This window comes from Aquarana catesbeiana, linkage group LG11, assembly GCF_042186555.1.
Source record: "Aquarana catesbeiana isolate 2022-GZ linkage group LG11, ASM4218655v1, whole genome shotgun sequence".
NCBI classification, from domain to species: domain Eukaryota; kingdom Metazoa; phylum Chordata; class Amphibia; order Anura; family Ranidae; genus Aquarana; species Aquarana catesbeiana.
The window spans coordinates 60,501,943-60,513,269 of record NC_133334.1 but is presented as its reverse complement, the minus strand read 5'-3'; the positions used below and the strand labels follow the sequence as shown (position 1 = coordinate 60,513,269).

Sequence of the window (11,327 nt, the reverse complement as noted above, 5' to 3'; positions counted from 1 at the left end):
TACTATTCCTTTATATTGGCTTTTAAAATGTACAAATGCAGCAATTTAGAATTTGGATGAAAAGTTTAGCTCTGGGAAACACTTTCTGAAAGGTAAAAAGTGCATTTTATATACAACTATATAGATCAGACCAAAATGAGGGACAAATGAGGAGGAATGAGGGACAGAGGGACATTGCTCCAAATCAGGGACAGTCCCTCGAAATCAGGGACAGCTGGGAGCTATGCTTCATAGCAGGATCACCAGGTATCATTTTTTTTTATTATTTTATTTTGCACAAGAGAATAATCATACAGAACATCGGATAGGTGTTACATCAACATTCTTGAGCAGCAAACACACATCAGCACCAGGTATCATTTTAATGAAATCTGCAGTTTTGAAAAGATTGAAAATGTTTTATGAAGTACATTATATTACCAAAAGTATTGGGACACCTGCCTTTACACGCACAAGAACTTTAATGGAGGGCGGCACAGTGGTGTAGTGAGTAGCACTCTCGCCTAGCAGTAAGAAGGGTCGCTGGTTCGAATCCCAACCACGACACTACCTGCCTGGAGTTTGCATGTTCTCCCTGTGCCTGCGTGGGTTTCCTCCGGGTACTCCGGTTTCCTCCCACACTCCAAAGACATGCTGGTAGGTTAATTGGATCCTGTTTAAATTGTCCCTAGTATGTATGAATGTGAGTTAGGGACCTTAGATTGTAAGCTCCTTGAGGGTAGGGACTGATGTGAATGTACAATGTATATGTAAAGCGCTGCGTAAATTGACGGCGCTATATAAGTACCTGAAATAAATAAATAAAATAAAATAATAATGGTATCCCGGTCTTCGTCTGTAGGGTTCAATATTGAGTTGGCCCTTTTTTATGTCCCTAATTTCTAACCCAACCCAATTTGCAGCTATAACAGCTTCAACTCTTCTGGGAAGGCTGTCCACAAGGTTTAGGAGTGTGTCTATGGCAGGGATCTCAAACTGGCGGCCCTCCAGCTGTTGCGAGACTACAAGTCCCATGAGGCATTGCAAGGCTGACAGTTACAAGCATGACTCCGACAGGCAGAGGCATGGTGGGACTTGTAGTTCCGCAACAGCTGGAGTGTCCCTGGTCTATGGGAATGTTTGACCATTCTTCCAGATTCTGCCAATGGGGCTGTGCCACAACAGCCATGCAGCTCCTCTCACTTCTTGTTTTAGCCATGTGAGAGGAAGTGAAGGGAAATCTCCCCAAAGGGGACATGGGAGAAGGGTTAAAACTTCTGCCATTATTTTTAGGGCTGCCCATGCTGAACTGTCCCAGTGACCACTGCTCGCCTCATTTTTTTGTTTGGGTGTCACAGGAAGTGAGCTAAAATCTCCCTTATTCTATCCAAAACTTGAAAATAATAGGGACCCTTGTTCTGGTGACAACCTCTCACTTTGAATGGATTTCCTCTCACTTCCTGTTTTGGCTATGGGACAGGAAGTGATGGGAAATCTCCTCTCCCCAAAGGGGGACCTGGGAGAAGGGTTAGAACCTCTGACAATATTTTTATTGCTGCCCTGCTGTACTGTCCCAGTGAGTGCAGCTCCCTTCATTTTTTGTATGAGTGTCACAGGAACAGGAAGTGAGCAAAAATCTTTATTCTATCTAAAACGTGAAAAAAATAGGGACCTTTTTTTTGTGACAACCTCTCACTTTGAAGGGATTTCCTATCACTTCCTGTTTGGCTACGGGACAGGAAGTGCAGGGAAATCTCCCAAAGGGGACATGGGGGAAGACTTGGAACCTCCCAGTGACTACTGCTCTCCTAATTTTTTGTATGGGTGTCACAGGAACGGGAAGTGAGCAAAAATCTCCTTCATTCTATCCAAAACGTGAAAAAAATAGGTACCTTTGTTTTTTTTGTGAAAACCTCTCACTTTGAAGGGATTTCCTATCACTTCCTGTTTGGCTACGGGACAGGAAGTGCAGGGAAATCTCCGCACAGGGAACATGGGGGAAGACTTAGAACCTCCCAGTGACTGCTGCTCTCCTCATTTTTTGTATGGGTGTCACAGGAACAGGAAGTGAGCAAAAATCTCCCTTATTCTATCCAAAACTTTAAAAAAAAAATATGGAACCTCGTTCTGGTGACAACCTCTCACTTTGAAGGGATTTCCTCTCACTTCTTGTTTTGGCTATGGAACAGGATGTGCGGGGAAATCTACCCAAAGGGAACCTGGGAGAAGGGTTAGAACCTCAGACAATATTTTTATTGCTGCCCTGCTGTACTGTCCCAGTGACTACTGCTCTCCTCATTTTTTGTATGGGTGTAACAGGAACAGGAAGTGAGCAGAAATCTCCTTCATTCTATCCAAAACCTGAAAAAAATAGGGACCTTTGTTTTTTTTTGTGACAACCTCTCACTTTAAAGGGATTTCCTATCACTTCCTGTTTTGGCTATGGAACAGGAAGTGCAGGGAAATCTCCCCAAAGGGGACATGGGGGGAGACTTGGAACCTCCCAGTGACTACTGCTCTCCTAATTTTTTGTATGGGTGTCACAGGAACGGGAAGTGAGCAAAAATCTCCTTCATTCTATCCAAAACGTGAAAAAAATAGGTACCTTTGTTTTTTTTTGTGACAACCTCTCACTTTGAAGGGATTTCCTATCACTTCCTGTTTGGCTACGGGACAGGAAGTGCAGGGAAATCTCCCCAAAGGGAACATGGGGGAAGAGTTAGAACCTCCCAGTGACTGCTGCTCTCCTCATTTTTTGTATGGGTGTCACAGGAACAGGAAGTGAGCAAAAATCTCCCTTATTCTATCAAAAACTTAAACAAAAAACAGGGAACCTTGTTCTGGTGAGAACCTCTCACTTTGAAGGGATTTCCTGTCACTTCCTGTTTTTGCTATGGAACAGGAAGTGAAGGCAAATCTCCCAAATGGGAACACAGAAGGCAAAACAAACCTGACTGTGGTTATAACCCTCCCTTACTCTATCCAAAATAAAAAAGGAAGCTTTGCCTTTAGTTGTACTTTAGGAAAAGGGTATGGAAGGGTCTGACACATAAACTATGGATTTTATTTAGAATCCCCTTGCTTTGTTCTATAGGAGATTTGTTTCTATTAGACTGGGAGTAGAGAGCTGTGGAGTCGTTGCCCTTGGTAACCAATCACATGGCTGGTTTTATTTTCCCTCAGCCTGGGAGGTGAATGGTGATTGGTCTCCCCTGTCCTCCTGTCACAATGACGCCAGACGTTCCCTCTCCTCCTGGATGAGGCCTATCTCCGCCTGTACTAGGCCTGTGCTACCAGAAGGGGGAGAGGGAGGAGGCGCCGTGCACGGTGCATCCTGGGAAATAAACCAACATGGGGAGAAGCTCCTCCAGGCTCAGCATGTACGGCCATTGCACGGAGTGAGAGCCTGAGCGGACCCCCGAGCCTGCCGACACCCCCTCCTCCGCCTCACCGCCGGCCCGCCTGGGGAGACGATGTGACGGGGCTGCACAGAGCACTCCCCCACCCCCCTGAAGCCTCTCCCGGATGATGGACAGGAACTACCCGACCCCCACCTTCACTGACCCGCTGGCTCCGGCCTCTTCCGCCGCCTGGGCCTACGAGCGGAGCGCGCCCGGGATCAAACCCAGGTAAGCCGGGGGAACCGAGCAGGAAAGGCCGGGGATGTGAGGCCTACGAGACCCTGCGCGCTGGAGGGAGGCGCGGCGGACGGCGTCTACTCCAGGCCGGGGATCCTCCCCCCTGCACCAGGCCTCGGACACTGACACCTGTGTGGGCACAACGTGCTGCTGTCATCCCCGTCCTCCTTCCCATTCACACTCAGGGCTCTACTACTCTTCTCTATGGGACTTTCCCCAATGTGTCCATCACACAGAGGGCTACAACTTCAGGGACAGACCCCTGGACTCATTACACCGGTCACCTCTCATCCATGTGCACCAACTTCTCATCAACACCACCACCTTTATTATCTATCTATATAGTAATATTTATTTGTTTGTAGTTGGAAAGAGTTAAAACAGCTATTTATTATATTGCCTGTGTCTCCCCCCAACCCCCATGGGGGGGAGATTTTCCATCACTTCCTGTCTTGGAGACCCAACAGGAAGTGAGAGAAATCTCCAGTGTGAGGGAAATCCCCTCTAAGGCTGTATTCATATCTTCCTGTTTCCCAAATTGTAAACCAAAAATTTAGTTTTTGTCATGCAGGAAACATGCTGCAAGCGCGGGTCATCCTTGCATTGCTATTGTTAAAATGGAGCTCCCGCTGCTGTCAGTCTAAATCAGTGAGCCAATGAGAATTGAGGCGGGGTGGGTCCAAGTCACGGGTTTGTGTCTGAATGGACACCGAGAACTCGGGTGCCCCCACAGCAAACTTCTTGCTGTGGGGGGCACTCAGCAGGAGGGAGGGGCCAGGAGTGCCAGCGGGGCATCTGAGAAGAGGGGGATCAAAACAAGTATGTATGACATGTTTTATTATTCAACAAAAATAAAACACAAAGCTTTACAATCACTTTAATACTTACTTTGTTATTATATTAAAAAAAAACAAAGACTTAAAGTGATTGTAAAGCTTTGCGTTTTTATTTTTTAAATAACAAACATGTCATACTTGTCTCCACTGTGCAGCTCGTTTTGCACAGAGTGGCCCCGATCCTCCTCTTCTGGGGTCGCTCTCCCGGGGGAGGGGTTACCTTGCGGGCGCTCACCCGAATCCAGCATTTGCGTCCATAGACCCGAATGTCGGACTCGGCCCTGGCGCCCGCGTCATTGGATTTGATTGACAGCAGCGGGAGCCAGTGGCTGTGCTGCTATCAATATATCCAATCAAATGCAACACGTGGTTTTAGCAATTTATGTAAGCCCCTGTTCACACCAGTGCGACTTGTCATGCGACTTGGCAGTAACAAATCGTATGACAAGTCCCACCCTATTGGCAATATAACTGTTCGAATCAATGCAAAGCCAACTTTGTGGTGCCGGACCAATTTGGAGGGGAAAAAAGCTTCCTGCGCTATTTTTTTTGCAACTTCAGGTGCGACTTGCACAGACTTCTGTGAATGAAGTTGCGCAGATGTCAGGCAAGTCGCACTAACCAGCAGTTTGGAAATCGGGCTACTTCAACTGAAGTAGCCCAATTTCAAAGTCGCATTCAGTATGAACCCCCCCCCCCCCCTGCTAAGCGTGCACGAAAATGGGCGATTTTTGCACACATTTACAAAATGTGAAGCCTCAAGGGCTGTATGTGTTCAGGGACATGTTCCCGGAATGTGGGAGGAGCATACTGTATGTCCCTGAACACACATGGTTACAAGGCTCAGTTCACACTGCTGCAACAGGAAAATCGTAAGACTTTACCTGCGACTTCCTTCCAACTTGGATGCTATTTAGGAGCCTGTACAAGTGCTGAAATCGCACTCAATTCAGACCAAAGTCATGCAGGAACCTTTTCACAAGTTGGAGCGACTTGTTTAGTATCGGTTAAGATGGCTGTCATAAGGAAACATTGAATTTGACATATCATGTGACTTGGGGCCTCACAGTGTGAACTGAGCCTAAACATGAGTACTGCCTGATAGTGTTGCATTTCAGGAGGTCATTGATTTTGGTGGGTTGCAGACAGGCTGGACATCTTTGCCTGCTAGGAGCACACAAACCCTGGGATTTGAGGCACGTGGGCTAAACCCCTGAAATGACATCGGCACCAGCGGGGAGAGTCGCCCTCTCTATTATCTCTTGAATGGAGTATAATCTTCCAATGGGGACACTTGTTCTTGTTACAACTATCTAAGGCTGAGTTTACATATGCTGCAGACTTTGCCACTCGTCTAAAAAAAAAAAACCCATGGTGGATCTCTTTTCAGAGGGTGATCGACGTGGTAAGGAGACAAAATATCACCTCCTTACTGCCAGATTTTACCCTGTAAACTCTGCCCTACAGCACAGTCGCTGCGTGTGTTAGTGAGTGGGGGGGTATAATGTTTGCCATGTGTACAACTCCGGTTGCCTTTGCTGCTTAAAGTGGAATTCCACCCAAAAGTGGAACTTCCGCTTTAAGTACTCCTCGCCCCCTGACATGCCACAATTAGAATGTCATTTTTTTGGAGGGGAGGGCTGGGTACTTGTTTTTTAGTGGGACTTCCTGTTCTACTTCCTCCTTCCGTTCTGGGCTTCTAACTGCCTAGGCGACCCCTCCCTCCCGGCAGTGTTCTGGGACACGTGACAGGTCCCAGAACATTGCCTCGGCCATAGATGGAGCGTGGCTCGCGCCCAGCTGTAAAGCCGCAAACTGTCACAGCCGGGCGCCCACACTCACAATGTCGGCACCGCGAAGAGGAGGAGGGGGAGAGAACGGAGGCTTCGGGCGGCCGCATTGCTGGATTGTGGGACAGGTGAGTGTCTGTTTATTAAAAGTCAGCAGCTATACTTTTTGTAGATGCTGACTTTTAATAAACTAAAAAACCAGTGGAACTCCACTTTAAGTGGGAGAGGGCATTAAAAACATGGATCGGCCGCCTGTTTTTACTGCTCCCTAATTCAAAGTGTAAGTGAGTTTACAGAGGGAATTTCTCTCACTTCCTTTTGTGTTTCCAAGATGGGTAAATGCGCGAGGCTTGCTAAAACCTGATGGAGGTTCTATGTTTGAAAAAAAAAAAGTTTAACTGAAGCCAATTTTTTTTTTTTTTTTTTTTTTTAAACGATTCTGGATATATTGGAGAGGAATTAGAATGTTTGTCAGGTTAGGTTCGGTTCACATATATGCCAATTGGTTTAGTTTTGAACCAATCCATTTTGCATGAAATGTAAACAAAAGTGGCTTTCTATGGAGCCAGGTCACATATCTGCGGACCGGCCGTAGTGCGTTTTTTTTCCAAAGAATCCTGTACGATTTTAGGTCTGGTTCAGGTGCCATTTCAAGTGTCACACACTTAACAAATTCGCTCTTGAATCCCACCTGAACCAGTGAGTGAAACTGCATCGGACTCCTTTGAAAAATCGCACCGAAACCCTGCCCGGACATATCTAAACCAAGCCTTCTCTGTGTTTCCTCTTTGTCCCACTGATTGTTATTTCTGAGAGTGAAAGAAAACTTTACACTCCCAAAACAGTGACAGAGGGGAAATCTTCCAATGGGGACACTAGTTCTGGTGACAACAAGGGATTCACCTAACTTTGGAGGGATTTCCTGTTGTGGTTCTGGGACAGGAAGTGAAGGGAAATCTCCTTCCATGTGACAAATCTCCTCCCATAAATCTAAAAAAAAAACCTCACTGGAAATAACCCTCTCTTACAGGATACAAAAAAGTGTTTGGTTTTTACTTCTACTTTAATTTCAATTAGTCTTTGTTCATGATCTAAATTTACTGAATGTCTTTCTTGGAGGTTTTTTGTGTGTGTGTGTTGACACTGCTGAGTTTCTCATGTCCACCAATTGGATTCAAGCTAGAAGTTTTGTATTATTGGTGACACAGGAATAGGATGTTATGGATCTCTGATTTCAGAACATACGCTCCTAGGTACCCTTGTGAGTTGCTCTCTGGATTCTGTTTGCTAGACATTGCATATAATTCAGATTACATTGAACTCTGAATTTCCTGATTGAAGGGATATTGCAGTGTTTGATGGACAGTATTGCTCATGGATTGTTTTTAGTTGTTGCCTGGAATCGATCTGTAGCTTTCTCTGAATTGTTTGAGGGTGACATATACAGTGAAATTGTTTTTATATTTACTATCCCTATTGTGATTTTGATCAGATACGTGTCCTCTCTGGCTGCTGACAACTTTGGTTTCTTCTATTATTGCACCAATATTAACAACACCGTACTGCTTGGTCATCACCTACAGCACTTATTTATTTTCTTCACATGGTGGTGGGATTTACTAAACCTGGAGAGTGTACAATCTGGTGCAGCTCTGCATAGAAACCAATCGGCTTCCCGGTTTTATTGTCAAAGCTTAATTAAACAAACTGAAGTTAGAATTGGCTGCCATGCCAAACTGCACCAGATTCTCCAGCTATTGGCTACTTGACAGAAGTTGCTTTTTCAGTCTACTTTTTTGGCAAAGTATCCTCCTGAAGATGTGCACACCTGTGCCTCCTGGGTGGATGGAAATGCAGAACGCACAGTGTGCACGAGGCTTTAGTTGGTTTTTAACGGCTTAGAAACATCTGATGTGTGTTTTTATATTGGAGGGCTGCCAAGTTCTGTTCTCCATTGAAAAAGCTGAGCTGTCAGAGCTTCTGAACTATGAAGATGAATTTCTCCACAATGCATTTAGCTGCAGAGGTGAATTAGGGTTTGTTTTTAGGCTTCATGTACACCGGACATATGAAGACCTCTTCTACAAGCTATAACCTGACGGCTAGTAACCGATGTTTAAAAACATCCGTTTTGCTTTTTAATGCTTGTTCAGAATATGCAAATGCCTTAGTCCTGTGTGCTTTCACCACTTGTGCGTCCTGAAAGTTGCATGATTTTTGCTTCAACTTTGACACAACTTGAAGCAATGCCTGTGTAATCTTGAGGTCTATGGACTTCACTTTCTCTTTTTAAAATAACCGTGTTTCCAGTAATTGGTGATAAGGGGTCAGTTTGCTGGTGGATCAATAAAAACCTGATAAAGAGTTATTGATGTTTGTGTCCCTGTTCAGGAATTCTCCTCACTACTTGTCCTGATGACACCCATCCACAAAGAAAGAGTAAGACCCCTTTCACATTGGGTCGTCGGGGACGTCTGCAGAGCTTTACAGTTGTTTTTGTTCTGGTTTTCGGCTGCTAGTGGGGTGGTTTTAGCCCCCACTAGCGGCCGAAAAAGGGTTAAAACGACCCGCATAGCGCCGCTGCAGTGGTGCCCATTCAGCTCAATGGGCAGGAGCGATTTAGGAGCTGTGTATACATCGCTCCTTCACCGCTGCAAAGATGCTGCTTGCAGGACTTTTTTTAGCGTGCTGCCAGCGCACCGCTTCAGTGTGAAAACCCTCGGGGCTTTCACATTGGAGAGACAGGAGAGGCTCTTTACAGGCACTATGCAGGCGCTTTTTTGTAGCGCCTGTAAAGTGCCTCAGTGTGAAAGGGGTCTAAGGGGGGAGAATTTCTCCACTGAGACTAAACCATAATTAAAACCTAACCATCTTTCTCACTTTTCCACACTCCGGGCTCCAAAACAGCAAAAAAAAGTATGAGCAGCGGTTGAGGTTTAATAAACATGTCATAAAACCTGTCAAACATAACGCACATCCTTTCTACATTAGACTGAATTGAGCATCAAGTGTTTTCGGTATTAAAGTATTGGAAACTGTGCCAATGAAACCTTTTCAAGAACCTTTGATTGCAGCTTTGTGTTGCTTTTTTGTGTTTTTTTTTTTTTTTTTTTCTTTCCATACTGTAGGAGTCTGCAGGGGTTGTAAAGCTTTTGTTTATTTGACTTTCCTGCTCAGAGTCTGCAGTGACAGCCGCTGAGGTGGGACAGCTTCACATGAGTTGCTACTTGCATAGGGTGCTGTTCTATGCACACTGCTAATTGTGCAGCCAACATCCATGATTGATCTGAATGCCGGCACGGACAGCATTCTAATACGATGCCTTCAAGCATGTACCTTTTTGTGCGGATTTGGTCCACTAAAGTGTGCTGTTGGCCTGACTTATACTAGGTGTATATACCATAGGTGTATATCTGGTCTGTACCCTTTAGTGCACCTAAACCATATAATCCAAGGACGTCTTCATCACCAGTGGTAGAAGTGAAACCACTTACCTTAATCACAGGTTCTCTTCTTCTTGGAGTGCTCTCGTTTTGTGGCTTTGAGTGACTCCACCCACACAGCCGAGTCATTCATTCACAGATCCATTCACAGGATCTGTGATTAGAATGACTACAAGTCCCATCTACCATCACAGCAGAAGATCTCAATGGAGCACAGATGTGGTGTGATCACTGCACTTATAGTCTGTTTACAATATATCCCTTAGTCCAAGGTCTGTATACATAGAAGAGTCTGCAGGAGCCTGTACAACAGTGATGCACTGATTATGGTTACAATGCTTTGCAGGCTCCAGTGCAGAAAAAAAAAAAATAAGTGCACATTTTTTTTTCTTTAATGTTGGGTGTTTTTATTTATTTTTTGAAAAGATGGACTATGCCTTAAAGTGTAAGTTCACCTTTACAGAAAATCGGTAAGGTGACTATACATTGGACCCCTTCCCATCCTCTCTGGTCCCCCGCTGTACCAGGTTCCTTCCCAAACCCCCACTTTCAGTCACTGGAACAGCGTTTCATGGATCCGAGGATTTGAAATCCTTTCCTCTCCTCGCAGTGCTGACAGGACAAGCTGGACAGATCCAGATTGGTCAGCTCCATCCATGTGACAGTGCTGACTAATTAAAATGCCTCTTGTCTGTACACACTGAGAGGTACGGATAAGAGATTCAGCCCCGGAAGAATTTACCCCCTTCCTGACCAGGGCGTTTTTTGCGACTCGGCACTGCGTCGCTTTGACAATTGCATGGTCGTGCAACATTGTACCCAAACAAAATTGACGTCCTCCCCCCCCCCCCCCACAAATAAAGCTTTTTTTTTTTTGGTGGTATTTGATCACCTCTGCGTTTTTTTTTTTTTTTTTTTTCTTTTTGTGTTTTTTTTTTTTTTTTTTTGCGCTATAAACAAAAAAAGAGCGACAATGTAGAAAAAAAAGCACAATATTTTGTACTTTTTGCTATAATAAATATCCCCTTTTTAAAAAAAAAAAAAAAAAAAGTACTTTTTTTTTTTCCTCAGTTTAGGCCGATATGTATTCTACATATTTTTGGTAAAAAAAAAAAAAAAAATCGCAATAAGCGTATAGTGATTGGTTTGCGCAAAAGTTATAGCGTCTACAAAATAGGGGATAGATTTATAGCATTTTTATTATTATTTTTTTTTTCTACTAGTAATGGCGGCGATCTGCGATTTTTATTGTGACTGCGACATTATGGCGGACACATCGGACAATTTTGACACATTTTTGGAACTATTGGCATTAATACAGCGATCAGTGCCATTAAAATTCATTGATTACTGTAAAAATGTCACTGGCCATGAAGGGGTTAACACTAGGGGAGGGTGAAGGGGGTTAACTGTGTTGCCTGGGAGGTGATTCTAACTGAAGGATGAGAGGACTAACTAGAGGAAGTGACGGATTGTGGTTCCTAGCTTACAGGAACACACTATCTGTCACTCCTGTCAGGACAGGGAAGTGTGTGTTTACATACACTTGTCCCTGTTCTGTGTCTCCTGCTTGCGATCGCTCATGGCCGGCGGTCATCGTGACCGTCGGCTACGAGCATCGGCGCGCCTGCTAACCAGACC

At 44.8% G+C, this 11,327-nt stretch overlaps 1 protein-coding gene across 2 annotated transcripts in view; it reads left to right on the top strand.

The window, feature by feature from the left end:
- Positions 1-3,211: 3,211 nt before the first annotated feature.
- QSER1 (glutamine and serine rich 1) overlaps positions 3,212-11,327 on the top strand; it is a 138,090-nt gene continuing 129,974 nt past the window's right edge. For both annotated transcript variants that reach the window (XM_073604475.1, XM_073604474.1), the window contains exon 1: positions 3,212-3,608. In XM_073604475.1, coding sequence (XP_073460576.1) covers positions 3,505-3,608 — 104 coding nt within the window. In that variant the 5' untranslated portion in view covers positions 3,212-3,504. The remainder of the gene's footprint in view (positions 3,609-11,327) is intronic.